This window comes from Chaetodon trifascialis, chromosome 11 (genome assembly GCF_039877785.1).
Source record: "Chaetodon trifascialis isolate fChaTrf1 chromosome 11, fChaTrf1.hap1, whole genome shotgun sequence".
Taxonomy (NCBI): domain Eukaryota; kingdom Metazoa; phylum Chordata; class Actinopteri; order Chaetodontiformes; family Chaetodontidae; genus Chaetodon; species Chaetodon trifascialis.
Window position 1 is genome coordinate 26,037,605 of NC_092066.1, and position 22,634 is coordinate 26,060,238.

Here is a 22,634-nt window from a genome sequence, read left to right on the forward strand (position 1 = left end):
CGCTGTGCCAACCAGAAACAGCCGTGGCATCCTACAGAGCATATATACTGCATCTATCTCAGAGCACTCAAGAGACAGAGAGAGACAGACACATGGAAAAACGTAAGTGATGATCGTTGTCCGCTCATTTCATTCCAAATACAAATGTTATCATAGTAATGCTTAACATTATCTGCAACGATGGAGTACATCATTGCTTTGAGGAGGAGGAGGATTTACCATCTAAGGACCTCATATTTAGACATGAGTGACGTCAGTCTCCTCCTGGGAGAAGTTTGGGTGTCGGACGCTTTTCTGTGTGGGCTCGGTCATCCTCAAAACTTGCCATGCGCCTCGCCAGCGGCGTTTTTAAAGGTGAGGTGAGGAGCTGCTGTGATTGGTGAAGATTTGACTCGGCTGTGTCAAACCCACTCCACGCCTTCTCCCCTCCCTCTTTCCGAGTTGCGCTGCTGGGTGGGACTGAGATGAGAAGGGGGAGTAGATGTGCCGGCGGCGCAGTGCACGAAAATACCAAAGTCTGTGCCACCACACCCCATTGGCGAAGCGGGCCTGATTTTGCGCCGCACTGGCGGCGGACTCAAAAATAGAGGCTATTTTCTCTTGTTAGCAACAGCAAGAGCTGAGACAGCTATCCAAATGCCACATTGGATGTTCTGTCATCTGGTGGGTTATCATTTCAGAGAGACAGCATGTTTCCTCTTGTGTTTCCATGCCTTGTGGGTTAGAACTCATGTTTGATAAAGTATACTACACTGTGAATAAGTCAAAACATAAAAATGGCAAATGAAGCTGTAAAAGTCCTGTGGTGATAATTCAGTTGCACAATAAGCCTGAGTGAATAATTCAGTTCAGTGGGCATTGGACTAATATTTATCAGCACAATGTCCAGTCATGTGGAAGTGGAGCTGACCCTCTACTGTACTCTGGGACAGCAGAAGAATGTGTGAGAGTGTGCATGACTGAATAATATATACATACACATTTGTGCTTATCTGCATGGTGTCTGTATCCTCTTGGTTTAAGGTATGCTATGCTGGCATTGTCAGTTTCTCATAAACACAACATTCAAACATGGCCCCTTCTCCCCAGCTCAACTCCATACACTAATAGGCTTAACATTTGACAGTAATTACAAATCATAGTAATAATGTAATTATAAAGCACCGACTTCACCTGTATGCTGACTACACATTCATGGCCCAAAGGTTGCAGCCCAGAAGTGCCCTGACCAAAGCAAAATTAGAAGAAACTAGATTGTATGCATTTTCTGAAGAAAACACACGTGAGAAATTGAAGCTTTTAGCTGTAGCTGCTGCATCTCCCAGTATAAGTGTGTATTTCTGTGTGTGTGTTGACATGTATAACTCAAGTTGTGGGGACTGAAAGAGATGCAAAACAGATGTTCTGTGAATGATAAACACAGGATGGGGGTGGGTCTACATGTCCCATCTGTGTATGTTGATGTGTTAAAGAAAATGAGACAGTGTGATCACTGCATGTTCACAACATGACTTTGTGGCAATTGGCCAGATTTTGTGGTGGAGTTGTTAATAAGCCAATGAAGTTATGGTCAGTGCAGACATAATTATGGTTCCTTGCCATTTGGTCAAATGTTGGGTAAATTCAGAAGAAAGTTCTTTGTCTGGAAGATGACTGCACAAATGTGTTTTGTGAAAACCATTCTGAGACTGCTGCTTGTGACTGAATTTTCCTGAATGAGTTTTTTGTTTGTTTGTTTGTTTTTTATTTTGTTACTAAGGTGCATCTCAGTATTGCAGCAACAATAATAATCCTTTAACTTACAACTATCTGTTATGTGCATTATTTGATTGATTTGTCTAGAGGAGTGATGTTTTGTTGTATAAATGCACTCTGAAAACTTGTGACAATGAAAAACCTGATAGATAACATGATATTAGAAAGTTGAAAAACAGACATGAAGAAAAAGTAGCTAAATAAAATGAAATAAATTTTAATGTTTGTGCGGAACATTTTTTTGTACCAATACAACTTTTTCTAGATAGAGAGATAGATGTAGGATTTGATTGTGAATTAAAACTAAAATCAAGTTTTGACAATTGTCCATGATACAGGAACACACACACAGTCTCTCTCTCATATTTTCCTGGAAATTTCCCATATTTTTAACCTTTCCAAACAAACAGGAAACATTACCAGCTATTTGCTATATTACCCTCCACAACGTAGGTGGCAGTATGTAGAACATTAGATGTATGGTATAGTATAAATACATTTATATGCCCACATGTGTTTTCATTTGTATAATGCAGGGGTGTTCACAGCATTTCACTTTCAACCAGGGATTCAATTCTGACCACCTAACTGAAGTCACTTAGTTAATGTAGTTAACCCAATCCTTGTTGGTCTTGTGTGGAGTATGTGAACAGTAGTAAGGATGGCCCAGGGTGGTCAAATCTCAATGTTGACCAGTAAAAAGTGTATACAAATGTTTCCCTAAAACATCTGTAAAATGTAAGATTCAGTAAGATGGCACCACGCAAGTGGCAGCTTGTTACAGCAGCACTGTCCGTTTTCCTTTGTATTAGTGTATTTTTGTGTCTTTGTCGTGTTTTTTCGTGTTTCGTGTTTCTACTTTGCGGATTACTTTCATCAACTTGGAGATCCACTGAACTTAGGGTCCATTGTTTACACACGAGAACAGCCGCTCGCACTGAGCAACACGAGCGTACTCCAAGTGGAAAGACCGGAGGTCCCCAAGAAAATAAGGAGAAGGTGAAGGGGATGCAGAGCTGGGGCAAAGTGCCACAACAAGAAAAGACAGTACAAACCATCCATACCATCTGTTATTATGGGGAACATGAGATCTCTCCCAAATAAGACGGAAGAGCTAACGGCACTAACCAGACCGGACTGGACTTACTGTATGTAAATGTTTCCCCAACAACAAACCTTGTCCCCAGAACTGAAAAGCCCTACCAAATGATAAGAAGAGGGTTTTTAGATCAGGGGACAAAGATGAGCTGCAGAGGGTGCAGAGGAAGCTGAGACGGGAGAAAAGGCAGAGGCAAGGACAGCTACAGGAGGAAGCTGGAGGAGTGCCTTCAGGGGAACAATGAAAGGTATGGAGGGGACTGAAAACCATCTTAGGTCACTGCAGCAAAAGTGGGGGGTGAACTGCTACTTGTCCATACCCCCGTCTCCCCCTCGCAGCACCCAGAACACCAGCAGCACCCTCTTCAAACCCCCAACATCGCTCTACAGGAGCCACAGTTCCCCCCGAGCCTCTCCATAATAGCTAATCAGGTGAGGAGTCAGCCTGGTGAGAGTTCCACTTCCACTGTGGTTCCAGTCCCAAAGACTGGCCACTTCAGGTCGGTAGCCTTAACTTTCCACCTGATGAAGACCTCGAAGAGGATTATACTAAACCACCTTCGTCATCTAGTGAGCAGTGAGTTGGACCCCCTACAGTTTGCACTGGTGTGGATCCATCCTGATCCATCAATCTCTTTGTCACCTGGAGCATACAGGAAGCATGGTGAGGGTCATGTTTTTTGACTTCTGCAGTGTTGTCAACACAATCCAACCATCACTGCTCAGGGGGAAGCTGGAAGGAGCCGCTGTAGACCACCACCTGGCTGTGTGGACCACTGACTACTTCACCAACAGACCACAGTGTGTGAGGCTTTGCGACTGTGTGTCTGATGTGGTAGTTTGCAGCACGGGGGCTCCACAGGGGACAGTGCTATCCCCTTTCCTCTTCACCCTCTACACATCAGACCTCAGACACAACACTGACAGCTGCCACATCCAGTCCGTTCTATTCAGCGAGTTTAAACTAAAGATTCACTTGCAAAAGAATGTGGTCTGCAACATACTAAAACTTGCCAGTTTACAAGAACACAAGTCGATGAGACAGTATCATTTCCATAGCAACGACTCTTTACTTGCTATTCATGCTTGTTCATAGTGTAAGTCTTGTGTGATTGGCCAAAAGAATGTGTTTCTGGAAATTAAATTGACTTTTCTCTTTTTCAGGAGAAGGTATGCAGCCAATATTGACCCATAAGACACTAATGATTAGTTTGGGCTCTCTTACCTGCCAAGAATAGCAACAGATGTTTGTTGTCACACTGTCTGTTTAGAGTGACAGGTGCACAGATGAGTGCATTTGATTTGTTTGTGTGTGCACAGCATCATTTCTTAATGTTTATCATAATTTCCCACTGGCTTTCGTTTTTCATGCATTCAGATTGACTAACACATTTCTCTGCCAATTCTAGGACTGCTGTGCAACATGCATAAATGCGCAAATCACTTTCACAATTTATAGACAGGCTTATTGTTTCAGCTGCTGTGTGGTATTGCAGGTGTTTAACAAACTAAGGAAATAATCTGACACAGCCAGCTGTGGACAGCAAAAAGAACAACAGCACTGACGTCTCTGTGAAATCCCAAATGCATCCAGTGACACCTGAACAACACTACTGTGAGATTTAGACACTAGTTTAGTTCTGACTGTAAGCAACACTAATAGCTTCATTTTGATGGACATTTCAGTAGATCGTGTTATACATACAATTATGTACAAAAGTAAAAGAAGCAAATGAAAGTTGGTTTGTGATGTTATTTCTTGTGGTATATCATTAATTTCCCACTTGTATTGCTCTCATTTTTCATACACTTCTGTTGAATAACTCATATTTTGGCACTATCATGGCACAGAATAGACATATAGTTCAATTTGTCATCAGGGGGATCTCATTACAGCCAAGGACCCAGCAGGAACCCAGTGGGGATCTGCTACGGATCTGTATAAGCCCTGTCACAGACCAGTCACCATTCTAGGTGGCTGTGTCTGTATCAGTGTCAAACTGTACTAATTAACTCATCTCAATCAGCTCTGTGTTCCCAATTGCAGTCAAAGGTTGCCATGGTGGTGGTAACTGCTGTTGGACTCCTGGGTTACAGAGTTCAATTCCTAGGGCTCTATTTTTGACTCTAAGTCAGACTTCGGTATTTTGGTATTGTGTATTTTCCTCCTTCTCATCTCAGTCCCACCCAGCGGCGCAACTCGGAAAGAGGGAGGGGAGAAGGCGTGGAGTAGGTTTGACACAGCCGAGTCAAATCTTCACTAATCACAGCAGCTCCTCGCTTCACCCTTAAATACGCCGCTGGTGAGGCGCATGGCAAGTTACGAGGATGACTGAGCCCACGCAGGAAAATGTCAGACCCAAACTTCTCCCAGGAGGAGACTGACGTCACTCATGTCTTTGTATTACTTTGCACACCCGTTTGTATATACTGTTTATTTTAATATATATATATATATATATATATATATATATATATATATATATATATATATATATATATATATATGCCATATTTTGTTTAGTTTGCCATAGTTTGTTTATTCTCAATATAAATATTTTGTTTTTATATTTGCTTTTTATATATATAGTTCTCTCTATTTTCTTTCTTTTCTAATTTTATTCTAATTCTGTTCTTGTAAGGAGCACTGCAACAAAAACAATTTCCCCTCAGGGATAAATGAAGGATTTCTGATTCTGATTCTGATGTCTAAGTATGAGGTCCTTAGATGGTAAATCCTCCTCCTCCTCCTCCTCCTCCTCCTCCTCCTCCTCCTCAAAGCAATGATGTACTCCATCTTTGTAGATAACGTTAAGCATTACAATGATAACATTTGTATTTGGAATGAAATGACGTGGGTAACAGTGGACAACGATCATCACTTACGTTTTTTTCATGTGTCTGTCTCTCTCTGTCTCTCGAGTGCTCTGAGATAGATGCAGTATATATGCTCTGTAGGATGTCACGGCTGTTTCTGGTTGGTAATTGATTAGTTTGCATCCCTGTTTCACCTGTGTACACTCGGTCAGTTGAGTGACCATTACGTGTGCCGAACGTGCTTTCGATGTGGTCAGATGAGATACGGATCAAAATATATAAATTTAGGTCTGACTGTATGTGCTGACTCAGATAGTTGCATTGAATTGCGGCTGTTGCTAATTATTATTAATGCTAATTATTGATCGCAGTGAAATGCCAGACACTGTGGAAACCTGACTGTGAGGTGTTGGTGACGTGAGCGCACGACTCTGCCGGTTTACAAAAATTCACTTGCCCGGCGGTGCGCTGCTGGCGCACAGAGATGACCAGGTCTGGGGTGGCGAGCTTTCAGCGCACTTTGCGCCACCGGTGCAGACCGAAAAGGACGAAAATCCAAATCCAAATTATGGCAACACCTCCCCCCTACTGCGCCACAACGCCCATCCTGGCTCATCTCTGTACACCTCGGTCTACCAAAATACCAAGTGCGCCGTGCGCCTGCCTGCGCTGCTCGAAAATAGTACTGCGCCGGTGGCGCAGCCTGTGCCGCGCCGGCGGCGGAGTCAAAAATAGAGCCCGTCAGTTTACCTGAGGTGCATCTCTCATGCTCCGGCTTTTGCCTCAAAGACAGTAACTCCTAATCTCACCTAAATGGTGAAATAGATATCTGAGACCATGATGAGCACAATATGTGAAATGTGTGCATGTGAAAATGTGTGAATTGGAGCAGTAAAGAAAAGTGCCTGTTTCTGTTTCCCTATATGGGAGCAATCACTGCAGTTGGTGGGCCCACTTTGAAGCTTGGGAAGGCAAAAGTGGAAATCTGCTTGGTAGTCTTGAGCAGTTTTACGTTTGTGACTAGCACAATTATGCTTGTGGAGTGAAAATTGTGGGACTGTAAGCAAGCCAAAGATAATTTTTTTTAAAGATTTCTGAAAACATTTAGGTGAATGCTGGATCCTGAAAAGCTGACAGTAAACTGCACTGCTGGTTTTAAAAGTTGAATAGTACAAAGGATGTAGGAAAGATGTAGAATATTTTAAGGTTTCTTGAGAAGCTGGAGCAAAGCTGAACTCAATCTATATGGAAAAGTAGCTGAAGCAGTATGAAGAGTTGAAAATATAGGAAAAAGAATGAATGAATGTATTGGTATGAATGGGATTTAGAAGTTGAGTAAAATGTGTGAGAGATGTGTTCCAGCTCTCACACGAAATAAAAAAATAGAGGCAGAGGGCAGGGACTCTGCAGATCAATCTACCACCAGACACTTGTTGTGGATCATAATTGCTGATTGAGAGGGATTTTTTTTTTTTGTATAAGTGTTTCAGGAAAATCCTGCATAGTATACCTTTAACTACAGTATATAGTTCCTGCTCCCAGGGGAGCAGCAAATGTAGGTCATCTCCAGTTGAGCACTTATATATATTATTTATATATATAATAAAGACTATCCTAATACCAAACTGACAACGTTACAAGTCCCCTGTGGCATCCACTCTGGCATGTTCTCATCTGAATACCACGCATGAAGGCAGCCTTTTTTGGCTTTTAAAAGATGATCTTTGTGAGATTTCTTATTCATTGTTGCAGCATATAACAGGGTGCAGTTATGCACGTAACTGCAAAGAGAAGTGTTTAATAACTCTTTCTCTTGTTATGTGTCGACCTGAAGGATGCTGTATTGGACTTTCAGTTCACTTCAGTTCAATTCTAGTCACTGAACTATCCAAAGACATTGATAAATTAACATTTTACGACAAGTCTAACATTTAAATAGTTGAGGACAAAGGGATCTCTGCAGTGAGCAGAGTCATGCAATTCAGGAACTCTAGTCCTGATTAAAACAAAGACATTAACAAAATGAGGTTTGAGATGATCCATGTTATAAACCATTGACGCACATTGTTTCACAAAGAGCCCTGGTTGTCTTTTTCAACCACAGTTCCTCTGTTTTTGGTTTTTTTGTAAGCAAGTCTTAAATATTTGTGTCTTCTGGCCACATATATGTTTCATATGAAGTAATTTTTGGTGTCAAACTGTTTTTCCTGACATTATGACTCCCAAAACCCCCAATATCCAAAAAATAATGACCCAGTATCGCAAAAACTAATGAGTCAATATCTTAAAATAATGAGACATTTTATGAAGACAATGACTTTGTATTTCAAAATAAGAAACTTTCTCAAAATCACGAATTACTTATCTCAAAATAATGAGTTAGCATCTCAAAATAGTGGAAAAACTTTCTCAAATGAGTGAGTGAGTATCTCGAAAAAATGACTTTAATGACTGTTTTGACAAAGTTTCTCATTCTAATCACTTAAAAGATCATATGGTGGAAACTGGCTTCAGTACCGCTGAAACCTACACAGGATTTTGAAAGTTGTCAATGTCATTGTTTCTGTATTGATACGTTTTTGCACGTGGGAAGCTGTGAAACAACATTCAGAATACAGTGCACAATGCAAACGTTCTCCTCTGAAAGACAGACATTAAATCATTTTAAGTATTTTTGCAGCTCCTTCATGCAGAATGATATCTATTAGCACTTGGATCTAACAGTCTGGTATTTTATTGGTATTTAGCCTACATCTAAAAAATATAAGGGAAAAATGGAATTAGGCAGGTGATCCTAATCATTTATGATCAATCAATTACATAGGCGGCGCCAAGGAGGGGCTCCCCCTAGTAGTAACATAGCCCCCCCATAGCACCCCCATGAAATCCAATAAAAAATCATTAAACAAAGTATATTTCTATGACATTTTATCTCATGTGCTTTTTTATCATGTGCTGTCAGGGGTCTCAGCCCAAAGCACAGATCTTTTTTAGATCAGAGGTGCTTATTGACTGTGGCACAGAATTATGACATCACTGAGGATAACTTAAATGCAGAGTTGCATCAAGCCCGATGTCTTCTCGAAAGAAAATCACAACAGCGACACTCCGTTAACACAACTTTGGAACTTTGAACACTCATGGCACCATACAAGGACGCGTTTATGGACTTGTACAAACTCCTCTGTATATCCCTGACATTACATCTTCTTCCTGTGAACGATCTTTCTCCTGTCTCCGCCGTTTGAAAACCTATCTGAGGAGCAGTAGCAGAGATGCTCGTAGCAGTAACCTTGGACTTTTGACTATCAGCATTCAATTCAATTCAATTCAATTCAATTCAATATACCATTAAAAGGACACGAGCCCTGAACGTCGACAAGATCATCGATGCATTCGCCCTCAGCCATAACAACCATCGCATAGTCCCCCTGTGATACTGTATCACCAAAAACATGCTCGTTAGGTTAACTGGTGACTGTAATGGATGGATGGATGGATGGATGGATGGATGGATGGATGGATGGATGGATGGATGGATGGATGGATGGATGTGGCTAACATTCTATCTCATGAGACTCCATAGAAAGAAGTCATTTGAAAATGGGGGCCAGATAATTGTCAGCTCTCTTGAGAGAAGTGGGGAGCTGATTAATTTGGCTCATTATATCATCACAGATCTGAATACTGTTCCGAGAGTCAAGCTTAAAAGGTTAAAAAGTAAATTAAAGTGAATGAATTGGTTTATTTTATCATCTGATTGGATTTTGTGGTACTTAAAGCACAGTAAGTTCAGCGCTCGGTGGACCTCCCTCTACAGTATGTAAGAGGCCTTCTCAGCAAACGCCCTGTCAGTTTTTAATGTTGATGTCAGTCATATGCAAGTGTAAGAAAACATAACATTCAGTGATGGAATGCATATTTTCACAGAGATGAATCATTTCTTCTTCTCTGACTCACTGGAGTGCTGCTCTGGAGTGCTGCACTCACTGCTGGCACTGGAAGTGATCTTTCACTGAAAAAATGCAAAAATTGTTCACAATCTCCATCCTATTAACAATAGTTAAGATTGTACTAGAGTGTGAAATAACGCAGGCAGAAATGTTTGAGGACAAGCAGCACTGACTGCAATGCTACTTGAAGTAATGCAGACACAAGTGGATGACAAATGAAAATAAAATAAAAATAAATAAAATAAAATTCCATGTGTTAATGAGGTGCTATTTCACCTGGAGCCTTCAGAACAGCTTCATTGCCCCTTATCATGGATTCTCCAAGTGTGTAGAACTCTAATGGAGGTATGATCAGCATTCTTTTCCAAGATATTCCCTCATTGGCATTTTGATGATAGTGGTGGAGAGCACTGTCTAACATATTGCTCCAAAATCTCCAAAAATTGAACTGGGTTGAGATGTAGCGATGATAGAATATGATTCACAAAATGTTCATCCTCCTTTTAGTAAGCCCCATGACCTGTGGATGGAAGCACTGTCATCCTGGAAGAGAGTGTCTATCAGGATAAAAATACCCCCATAATGTAACAGAGGTAACAGAGCCCTCCACTGAATGGGTCAAATATTCAACCCTGTACTGCTGCTATGCATCACACATGCACTCACCCACTTGTTGAGAAGATGGTGAAGGATGACTCATCTGACAATATCACTTTTTCCCACATTTCTGTCGAGCAGTGTCTATGTTTTTTCCACCATTGAACTCCCAGTGTGCATTTGTCTTCATGAGTCACATACCAAGATCTTTTCCTCTTACCATCTTAATGTAAAATCTGGGGCGGCTGGGCTTGCCCACCATTTTTAGACATGTTGCTGGGATTGATGTTACTTGCTGAATTGTGTAATACGCTATGCTATGGAAGCATCAGCTTTCAATGCGTGTCTTGGCTCATTTAATCAAGGTCGTAATTAACTTAAGTCTTTAATTTGTCTTCCTATACAGTAATTAACACGAAATAACAAAAATAGGTGATTCATTTTGCGTAATCTCACAGGAAATACAGTAGTGGGCATGTCCCCAAATCTGAATTCATTATTTGAATGGCCAAAAGATAAAAATGTCCATTCTTGTCCCTCCCTGCAGTCAGACCTGACATACTGGAAAAGCCGTGTGTTCTGTCTGTGGGTGTCCCTCAGCATAGTTAAAAAAGGATGCATCTAGCTTAATTAATCACTGATTTAATGCACCACTCAGCAAGCACACCAAGGCACTGGTTATAGTGGGACAGAGAGGCTGGGTGCACTGGTTATAATATGAAACTGAACTGAAAATGGCCATGCAAAAAAGTTGAACCAAGAACGGATTTTTGAGGACTTTGCAGTGCACAAGGCTCACTGAATAATATTCAGATGGGTGACCACATACACTGTGTTGCCTAGCAATGTAGCATTGTTTGTGTGAAGTGCACAGTGTGTAAAAACTGTGTTGAGCAGTGTTGTCTGCTTTGGTGATGTTTTATTTTACTGTTAAATTGGCAGTTATTGCATTTCAGTAGCCTAATATTTCCCAGCCACAGTGTCCATAGCTCTTTTTATTTATTGTTGGTTATTTGTGTTTAATTGAGTTTTGTTACTTTTTCCTGGTTAAATGTTGTGCGGCCATAGAGAGGAAGGTTGTTGTATATTTAGAACTGATAATTAGTGGTATGCACACAGGCTAAAAAAATCTACACAAATGGAATGTGCTGCTGTTTGCTTAACAGGGCTCAGTGGCATGATGTTGTTCCAATAGCACAAATAGTTTCTATTTTCAATGCAAAAGATGAGCTGAAAAGTACAGTATGAGGATCTAGAAATATACTATATATACTATATGCCAGTATTCAATCATTTTGATGCTTTGAAGGCACAGCAATTGCATTGCCAATGAAATTTAGGTTAAAAAATACATTTGCCTGATTTAACATGACTTACAGTACAAACCATGCCCACTTTCGACCTTCTATTGAAATGCAGAGGCAGATAATTTTGCTGGTTCAACAGATACAGACACACATAATAATGTCAAGGTCTACCTCTAGGGTGTCCAAACCATGGTCTGCTGGACATGTACACTCTGACAACTTAATTTATATGGCCCATGAGTTATTTTTAAATTCTTATGAGTGCAGCCAGAACAACATGGAGCTGAACACACTTTAAACTGTGGAGATGACAGTAGACTTCAGGAGAAGCCCTTCAACACTGCCCCCATCACCATCCTCAAAAATATTGTTTCCACTGTGGAAACCTTCCATTTTTTTCCTGTTCTGGGATCCAGTATCTCCCAGGACCTAAGATGGACCTCAAACATAGTCTATCAAGAAGGTGCAACAGATGCTGCACTTCCTGCATCAGCTGAGGACAAGAACAGACAGCAACGCACTGCTGAGGAAATCACTGGTGCTGATATGCCCTCCATTCAGGACTGACACACCTTCAGACTGAGGAAACAGGCAGGAAACATCACTGCAGACCATCCTGGACACAACCTGTTCTAACTTCTCACCTCTAGTCAGCGCTAAAGATTACTGATCACCAAAACAGCCAGATACAAAAACAGTTTCTTCCCACAAGCCACCACGCTGATGAGCTAGCTAGTTAGCTAGTCATACAACGTCACTAAACCTTTGACACCAAAACATCTGCTGACTGGCCATTTATAATCCATTAATGCACAACATGTACATTCACCACTCACTCTCACTGTCAACACACATTGTAAATTTCATTGTATGTATTGTTTACTGCCTCATCATTCTTTGTATATATTGTTTATTTTATATTATTTAACTTATTGTCCAGTTTGTTTTCTTTACATTGAGTGCAATTTTTATACCTGAGCCACATTCCTTGTATGTGCACATATGCTTGACAGTAAAACCCATTCTGATTGTGGTTCTGATTATATTTGGTCCGTTGGCTATATTAAAATTCAGTTCCTATCATGGGCACTAGGTGTCCCACCATATGTGTGATTGCGTGTAGATTGTTCTTTCAATACCGGTCACAAACAAAGTCAATCTTCTTTGGGAGAAATTGTGTGGGGTTAGAAATGGTGGTGCTCGGGCCATGACAGGTGAATACAGTAGAATGAAATGGCATCCCTGATGTGCAGTAAATTTAGGCAGTCTGGGGGAGAGGCCATGAGATTGTATTCTATCATACATCAGAAAGCATTCTGTGCCAGAGAGCCACCCAGCTGGGTGACGTGATGGGGAAAAATATGAATCTCGTCTGGTCAAGAACACAACAAATTTGGTACTTCACTGTCAGAAACTGATACACAATACAGGGATGTAGTCTACCACTCAGATGTGCATTGAGTTAGTCATTACAGTGGCAGTGATAGGGGCAGTGTCAACATTATTGTGTAAATAGGGAAACTTGTGTTCAAACTGAGGTCCAAGATGACTGACAGTCACCTCCCTGATTCAGGGACTGTGGACTCCTACGACAAGACTTACACCCAACCTGACAGCAAGTCCTCAGTCCAAGGCCCAACATCACTGTTCCCATTAGGGGTGATATTTTCTGGAGAGTTAATAGTGCTGAAAGAATCTTTCTAGTGCTGAAACTAAAACAATACTAAACAATCTTAAAGTGCTTAAACTCTCTCATAGTTCCTTAAATCGAAAAGCTCATAGCACAGGGCTATTTACTCTATATGGCCCCTGAAATGTGTTAAACAGGGAAAAAAGACACATGACAAACACATTCAGACGAATCATCCATTCTGGCCTTAAAATGCCCTACCTGTGCTGCTCTGGATGGTTCTTACGGTGGTGGCAGATGTGCGTGGTGGGGAGGATGGAAGCAGGAGCAGCGGTCTCCCTCCTTCTCCTTCTTCCTCCCCAGCACAGCCCTGGTCAATCGCCCTCACATAGCTGTGGCTCCGCATCCGGAAACATCCTGGCATTGGCAGGGTGTCCATGGTATCCATGCTGTCCATAGCAGCCTCCATGGCCTGGGCCTGCATCTCGCTGTAGACCTGCTCACACACCTGCTCAATCTGTCCATTCACCTCCACCTCACTTAACTGGAGGTGGAGAGGAGAAGACATCAGAGGAGGAGCAGGAGAGAAGAGGGGAACAGTGAAGAGGGTGGACATTGGGGAAACTTCCAGACTCATTCAAAACATTATACATTCTCAAAAATCACACACTATTGTTGTTGCTATTATTCTTGCAAGAGATACTTTAGGTGTGCTGGTCAAATGGGCATAATAAGGGCTTGCTTGCTGTCAACTGCATATAAATGGAGTCCATTTACCATTTAGATGCCTGGCCCCCTGTTGTAGAGGGCCAGGGATGTTACCTCTGAAGGTTGTCATACTCCAGAACTACCTCGTTTACTCATCTCTTTCTAGCACCTCAGTTTACTGAAAAAGTGCACAAGGAGGGAGGCAAGGTCAGTCTGCCAGTGGAAGTCAACCCCTGCACGATAGAACTGCTAGTGCACCTTACACAGTGACCATCAAGATGTATGTCTATGGGAATGACAATTATTGTCTTAATGAGAGCTGTCACTTTCCATTTCTCTTCATGAAACTGGTGGCTTTTGCCTCAATGCTGAGAACAGCTGCCTCTTTACCAAAAGGTCAGAGTGAAACCCAGCATACATAGCTTTTGCCTTACATTTGGAGCTGGCTGCTTTCAAGTGAACACGCTCTTTTTTCCTGAACACAAGTCAAAACATTCAGCACATGCACATGTAGGGGTGACCAACACATTTTAGAAATTCTGGTGACCACAGGCAAATAAGATGCAGCCCTGAATAAAGCTGCAGTCAGACTGATATTTGACTCCCATTCATGTCTATGTGGAACAGGATGAGAAATATTTGCTATAGTTGCAAAGTGATTGACCTCCTACACTTCACGATGAGTAGAGGTCGACTGATGTAGTTTGTTCAGAGCTGAAAAAAAGAGGAGGGGAGCTCCCCAACAGCATTTCAAAGTTATACTAAGTAAATCAAATAACAATACATAGTAAAAAAAAATGTGTTGATTTTTTTAGTCCTCTCGAAGGCTTCACTGAAAAAGTGTTCACTTGGAATGGATGAGGGTAGTGAGCAAGGAAACTATTTTCAGAGACTCTGAAGAGTGACTGATTTAAAAGCCATTACTTTTGCCTCCATTGAATGAAATCCTCTAGGCTATGATTTCGGGAATTTACAGTGGTCTAACTGGGAAAGTGGGCAAGATTGTCAAAAAAAAAGACCATAACACTGTGGTGTTTTTAAACATTCAGCAATATGTGCTGCCCCAACCTCGAAACACAGCTCTGCTTATCACAGGAGCAGCTCCAGACTGCAAATGTGTTCCTCTTTGCCTGTCTGTGCCATGGTACCCTTCAATATTTATGGAAGGTTATATTGAACTTTAATGGTTGTGACCCACAGAAGACAATCCACAAATGTATACCATGATCCCTAAATATTTCACATTTCAAATATAAATAGTTTCACTACAAAAATACCTGTAAAGTTATATTTCCGTATTTGTGAACCCATTTGTACACGTGAAACAGGGTTTACACGTATGTGGATCACATTCTGTCAGTTTGTGGGCCACTTAAGAAATACATGTACAAGATATCTCACTGCTATACTGTAGATACTGACAACTGTAAACTTGCAAGGTCAGTGTTAGCGTGGTGTCAGTGTTAACTTAAAACACAACCAGCATCTGTGGGCGCAGTTGCAGTGCTGTGTAAGGCTTGGACATTCAGCATAAGAATATGAATATGATCAGGGGTAGAAGTATTCAGGTCATTTACTTGAAAGTACTTTTACAGAAAGGTTTGAAATAACACAGCGTCTCCTTTGTGGATTACCAAGTGCCTGGATGGATTCTAAGAACAATTGCAGGTCGCTACATACATCTATTACAGAGATATCATTGAAAGTATGAAGTGAGAGCTTGTGAGATCGTAAATGACTGATGTGACCCAAGAGGAATCAACATGGGTGTGAGAAATTCATGTAGCCTATAGTGGAAAATGACTGCGGTGAATCTAGCTAGTGGCATACCTCCTTCAAGTCTGCCTCACATTCTGAAAATATCTCATATTGTTTACAATGTTGTTGCAGTTAAACGTTAGCAACTCATCCCGAATCAGTTGTATTTACTGGCGTGACCACGTTCCATTCCTCCTGCGAATGGATGGTTTGAATCACTCAGTGAGTCCCTGCACGTTCACTCGCAGCTGACTGAGAGCTCAGCTGAACTGGGAAATGAACGGGTTGTTTCAGGAAATGACTGGGTTCAGTTCATTCACCCAAAACATTTGTTCTTTTGAATGAAATGCTCACAAAAGACCCGAACTTGATGCAAACAGAGAGGCCAAACTAAACACGTGTGATGGGTGTTTTGTGATTCTGGAGAGGCCTGTGAGAGTGCGCTTTGTTAAGAGGTTGAGGTCTGAGCAGGTCTGAGCAGCTTTTGATGCAAACGTAATTTCATGCCAAAATGACCACCAAAATTGCATGATGCCACCTAATCAGGAGCCTCAGCTTCCCCTCTCCTCCTGCCTCTGTGCAAGCATGTTCATCATTTAGTGTCAGGAAATTAACAAACAAGCATAAATGAAAAAAATGAGTGCCCATGGAAAATTACAAATAAAAACTGCATTTCCCCTCACACTGGCATGAAGTTATTGTTCCTTTGTCACTATCCAGCCAGGCTTTTCAACTCAAGATAAGATTTCTACTCCAAGGTCTTTCGACTACAATGGCAAATCTAATCCCTTTCACTTTTACATAGATACATTGTTGCTGCCTTGCTCTCCCTTTAACACATACACAAACAGTATGCCTACTGCAATATCCCTTTATTGGGATTCCGTATGTCATTTTTATCACCCTGTTCTTTTTATCTTTTTTAATTTTCACATTCACGTGAATTGCAAAAAAATGTAATTGAATGGATCTCAACTGCAAGACATAAGCATACTGAGGCAAGTACTTTAAAGGGGGGGGGGGGTTATGCTTAAATCCATGCAGAAGAGGACATTTAAAAAGTTAATAGAGGCATTTCAGTATGGTAATGGAAATTAGCATCACATTCAGGATCAGTAATGTAAGTAGAGGTTCGAGGTGAGGTTAAGGTGGGGCAAATGAAGGCTTACTGGGCACAGCTTCATTTCACGTGCTGTAGCTCTGAAGAAAAGCTTAAACAGTAGCCTACCGGGAGAAAGTGCAGAGTAAAATTCATTCTAGGTGTGGTAGGAAGCAGCCATTTACAACTGCTGCAGTGGGATTATTGAGTAAAGTCAAATTTATTCAAAGGTTAGCAAAAATGGTGCCAGCACAAAAATTCAATTTTAAGAGCATATGAACTCGTAATATGTTGAACAGGACTTACAGTTTGATCATGGGCCAGTGGCCATGATCATGCAGATGAGCATAATCATGAATTATCCCCTACATAAATAACATTTAGTTAGATAATTATTCAACTAAATAATTAATAATAAAAAGGAATGCTGAACTGTCTCCTTTTCCAGTTTAAATCTGTATTTTTCTTATTGTCAATAAAACAATGAAAGGACCAAAACCAACAATGTTTTAGTGCCTGCATCAATACTTTCTGACTTTTTTGCTCTGTCTGTGGCTCTCAGCTCTAAGCCCATTGGTTCCCACTGAGGATGTAAATTTTTATGGCTTCATGGCTCACACTCATTTCTAAAATAAGATCACTAATTTCCAAAACAGCTGGATACTGTAGTGTTAAACAAATGGCAATCTAACACACGGAAATAATGCATTTGTTTCATTTGGACTATGGATTAATCCACAGCAGCAGGACAGTGTATGTGGGACTGAGTCAAATTAAACTACAATGTGTGTGTGTTTATGGTATGAAGGAACATGTCACCAGTGTAACACTGTGGCTCACTGATGTGTTTTAATAGTTTTTTGGATAACAACAGGGTCCTATGGCGCAGAGGAATAAAATCAGCCATTGGATACACACACAATACTTGTTAGAAGGATACATTCATTGTTGGTTTGGCTCCGCACATTTGTTGACAAGAAAAATCTAGGATATTACCTCACATATCCTTTAAGAAAAACAACTGCTGGATTTGTAGAGTTGGAAACATGCCTCTCAGTCTCCTCAGCCTACACCTGACAGTGCAGAAATGCTGGTGGTGCACTGTGCACATATATGGACTGAGATAGTGTTTGAAATCATTTTCAAGCAAGGAGAGGTGCACTGTTTTTCTAACAGGACTGTACTCAGTCCTGTCATCTATGACAGATATAACCAGTGGTGTAGTGGTATGTTGGCAGATGGGTATCGGTTGTATCATCTCCACTTGCTACCATTTTAAATCCTGAATACTTTTCCAACAGTATGGGAGAGGACTTTTTGTTCCTCAAACTGATCTTTTCAGGCTTGGTGTCATTTCAGGGAAGGTACAGACAGACAGCACTGCATGAAAAACAAAGCAGTACACTCAGTCAGTTGAATAAGGCCAAGGAGCTAATGCAATGTCATTTGGCACTCATTAGGCACTATGCTGGTCAATCCAATACATGCTGGTGGATGACTTTGAAATGTGAATGGCGAATTTCTGCTGTTAACTTCATGACTGTCATGATGAATGGATGAAAAAACTTTCCACAAATCCTGTAATGGATCTTTTACTTAAACTACACCTCCAAGATCCTACTGTATTTCATCCCATCACTGGTAATTAAAATGACATTCCTACATAAACACAGCATTGTTTTGTATATGTTGGGCTTTATTCTGTCTGAATGCCTGCTTAGAACAAGACCCCAGTTGCCTAAAAGAACATTTTCACTTTTGGCTAAAGTCAGGGAACAACAAAGCCTACCAAATAACATAAAAGACTGTAGCATAGCTAGCTGTAGCCTTATTTTGCAAGATGGACACTGATACTCATCTCAGGCTATTTTAAGATGGGTATTCGGTAAATAATGGCACTAAGTAAAAGTCAAGGGTTTTCAATCTAGTATAGTCAACTCTCCACACATTTTAAAGCAGAGTGCATGAAAATGAGTTCAAACACTATTACATCCATCCAAGCCTTTGTGAACCTATGGTGAAATGACTGGGTGGAGCATACTATCAATATAAAGGCAGCAGTGTTGGCAACCAACCTGGCTGATGGTGCTCATGGCCCTCATGTAGCTTTCATTTCGTGAGCGGTATTGGGGTGAGGACAGCAGCGATTTGGGGTCGAGGAGGGTTTTGGGGTCCAGGGTATCCAGGCTTCTATTGATTGAAACCTCACTCACCGCACGCAGGTAACTGTGGCTCCTGATCTGAAGTTTGGGGGAGTGCTCCGTCGAAATCCTGACATACGGATGACAGGGATGCAGTGTTATATACAAATTTATCTCTAAACATTGTAATACTCTCTTTCAGTCAGTTTTAAGCTGCAAGGCCTCTTTCTACAAAATAAAAAGGTGTCAATCAAAGATATGGTTTACATGTGGCAATGACATTTAGTAAACCTGATATAAGAAAGTTAGATGTGCGTAACTTCCGAAAGTTCCAAAATGATACATATAGTTTTTCTTTCTTTTCTTTTTCTTTCTTCAACTGTAACAGTTGATTGTCATAATGTTCTTCTTGAACATCTATGACAATCAGCTTGTTCATGTAAAGGGAAGTTGTTTACCATATAATCTAAAACATGGCATTTTGTAAATGACCATGGGTATGCAAAAGCAAAGTAATATACTTGAAAAATGTATGGGATTTAATCATTGTTTGTATGTGAATGCAATGTATGATAAATTCCTATTTTCCTTTTCAGAGGTTTGGAACTTCTCACACAGACTTCTACTGTATAATGAGGAACTGTTATTTTATGTTTTATGTTATTTTATGGTCATTTTTGACCACAATATTATTCATGTAGTTTCTATCACTGTGGTCTCATGGTCAACATGATGATCAACTTAGAATAATATTGCTAACATGTCTTAAAGTAATGATGGACAATCATTTCTCTTAACTTAGTTCAACAATTCTTGCCATAATATAGATAATGTGGATCACTACAGTCGTTATTCGAGATATTCATACTTTGAATGCTTATTTCCTGAAGAAACATCTGCAGTATATTTTAATGAGACATGTGACTCATCTCATCGATTTATCAATTAGGACCAGCAAATTCGCAAACAATTGGAAAAAGTCTGTCATTGCATCAGTCTTCAAAGCAGGGGCTCATGATCTGACATGCAATTATCACTCTATCCTTCTCTGTTCTTCCTGTCCTGTCAAACGTACTTGTGAGGGTTGTGGCAGCACAGATAGTTGAAAACCTAGAGAACAATCAGCTCCTTTATCTGCAACAATTTGGTCTTTGAACAAAACTTTTCACAGAATGTGCAAATTGTTATTTTAAATGAATTGAAAATGGAAAGCATTCCATGATGTTACGGGTTTGACCTGAAAAAGGTGTGAACTTTGGCATTCTACTGTCTAAGTTGTCTACATTTAAATTTTCTAAACAAGCAGGTGATTTGTTTGAGATATATCTTTAAACTAGAGAACAATGTGTGAAAGTTGATTAAAAAGTCATTTCTTTTAACAAGAGAAAGGGTATTTCCCAAGGTTTTATTCTTGGTCTGCTGCTTTCCAGCCTGTTTATAAATGACCTGCTTACAAGTTGCCAGAGGCTGGTTGCCAGCTTTAAGCAGATGGTGTAGTCATATATGCACCAGCTAAGTCACCCAGCAAGGCAGTGGAGTTCCTCACTGCATACTTGGATGATGTCCAACAGTGAGTGCAACATAATCTTGTAATTGTAATCTTGAATTTGAAGTAAAAAGTTTCAATGTATTTCTCCATTAGAAATCAAGATATGGAATGAAGAAATAGAGGATGTGAATGATTGAAGTTTTTTGCAATAAACTTATATCCACAACTCAAATTTAGTAAACATGTATAGAGGATTTCAAAAACACTAAAAACTAACCTCAACTGTTTAACCAGGCACACTTTACAATAGAAACTTGAACAGTTAATCCACCAACCTCACAAACCCAATACTTTACATTTTTATCTGCACTATTGCAATATTGCACAACATTTATTTATATTTACAGTATATTTACATTTACATTTAATTGTATCTTGTATTCACTGCTGCTTTTTCTGTACATATTTTTTGTCACTTTTTTGCTTACTTTTTTGAATTCTTGTGTATATTCTATGGTCGTCTGTATGTTTTTTGTTCATTGCTACTGCAACAAAACAATTTCCCAGATTGGGATCAATAAGAGGCAGTCTAAAGTCTATATACCCACTCGAGCAGCCAAGTTACTTATGCACTCTGTGATTTTCTCTCTTTTTTCATACTGTGTGACATGGGCTCAAGCATCAACATCTACACTCAGACACCCCACGTCCTTATACAATCAGGCAGTGAAAATAATTGACAGAAAGCCTGTCAGGGGGCAGTCCAGGGGCAGGCATTTTGTTTTTGAACTTTTGGTATCATCAACTTTTCCATTACCAGTGGGAATTGTCCCAGAAAATGGAAGCCAACAAGAGTGGTATCAATTTTGAAATCTGGAGCAGTTGATTAGACATGCATCTACAGTAGTTGCCAACCTTGATTGGAGGTCATCCTACAGCACATTAATGCTTTCTTTCTCACTACCTGTACCGTTTCTCCACTGCCTTTTAAGTTGCCTTTTCTCTTGGACAAGCCTATCAATCTCCTGTTGCCTCCGTGACTAACATTGTCATGCCATATACATAAATTAAATCTCTCATCTTTTCTAACTTTTCTAATTTCACATCCGTTCCTTTCAGCACTCCCAGAGGACCTGATAAGTCTGAATTAGCAGTTGCCCATATGCCCTTCTTACTAGACCAAGGCCAATTCACTTTGGGTTTCTGCCCATCACTCATCTCTTTCGGTGGCTGGGATGCTGATGTCATGCAAACTTGGGTTACTAGCTGGACTAGCTAGCTGTTGATATTGTGGCTTCCGCTGAGGTGCTCTGCCTGCTCGTTTTCAGTTCCATTGTGAATAGCCTGGGGTCCTGTCTGTGAGTCATCTTCTTGCTGTCACTGACTCTGTGGGTATACTCTTTTTTCTTACTTGTAGCATTAATTGGTGCTGCCTAAAATACTAGGCTGCTTCTATCACAAGTAAATACTGCATGGATATGAAGGAAAAATGTTTATGGTAGTATTTACAGTAAGAAATGTGGATGTAACTACTGATCAAATTTTAAAATTTAATGGAATATTGATTTGTGGAGGTTTCAAGATGGTGTAAAGCAGTTTCGGTAAATAGCTGAAATGTAGAAAACTTTAAAGCTTTAATGTGAGTAATTTCTGAGAAAAAAAAATAAAAACAACAGCACAGTAATGTCTACATAATGAGTACAGCTTTGTGGAAATTATGAAGTGTAGAGTGGTTTAGATACAACAATAAAAAATATAATATTAAATATAATTTAATAAAAGAAGAATTGATGAAAGAAAAAAACATGATAAAAAAGAAAGATTCATATTTATAATGAGCAGCTACTCTCATGTTTACCTCTGGTTCTTACTGATATGAGTTCAGGTTCATCCCAACGAGCCCCATCTGCTCCTTAATTAGCTAATCAGACTGATGTTAAGGCGAACACCACATCCAACTGCAGGCTTTATATGACTGTAACATGGTATCAGTGACAAAGACACCAAATGCACTGTCCTTCATAACACTTGAATAAGGAGAACAGTGTGAAATAATCTTAGTGATTTTATTTAATTCATGAAATCGGGAAACAATAATAAGTTGACTTTTAAAAATATTTGATTGTTATATCACTGCAAAACCCTGTGAGCAGCACGGACACATTTAACCACAACAACAGTCTCTTCATGAAATGAAATGTAACTGTTTGCTCCAACTTGTCTTCCTACAGTTTTTAGCACAAAGCTTGTTTATTACAGTGGAGAGTTTCTTTGATAATGCT

General features: G+C 40.2%; 1 protein-coding gene across 4 annotated transcripts in view; it reads right to left on the bottom strand.

Annotated features, from left to right (window-relative positions):
* dlgap1a (discs, large (Drosophila) homolog-associated protein 1a) overlaps positions 1 to 22,634 on the bottom strand; it is a 187,331-nt gene that overhangs the window by 44,581 nt on the left and 120,116 nt on the right. For all 4 annotated transcript variants that reach the window (XM_070974236.1, XM_070974234.1, XM_070974235.1 and 1 more), the window contains 2 exons: positions 18,798 to 18,993; positions 13,419 to 13,701 (listed from right to left, as the gene is read on the bottom strand). In XM_070974236.1, coding sequence (XP_070830337.1) covers positions 13,419 to 13,701; positions 18,798 to 18,993 — 479 coding nt within the window. The remainder of the gene's footprint in view (positions 1 to 13,418; positions 13,702 to 18,797; positions 18,994 to 22,634) is intronic.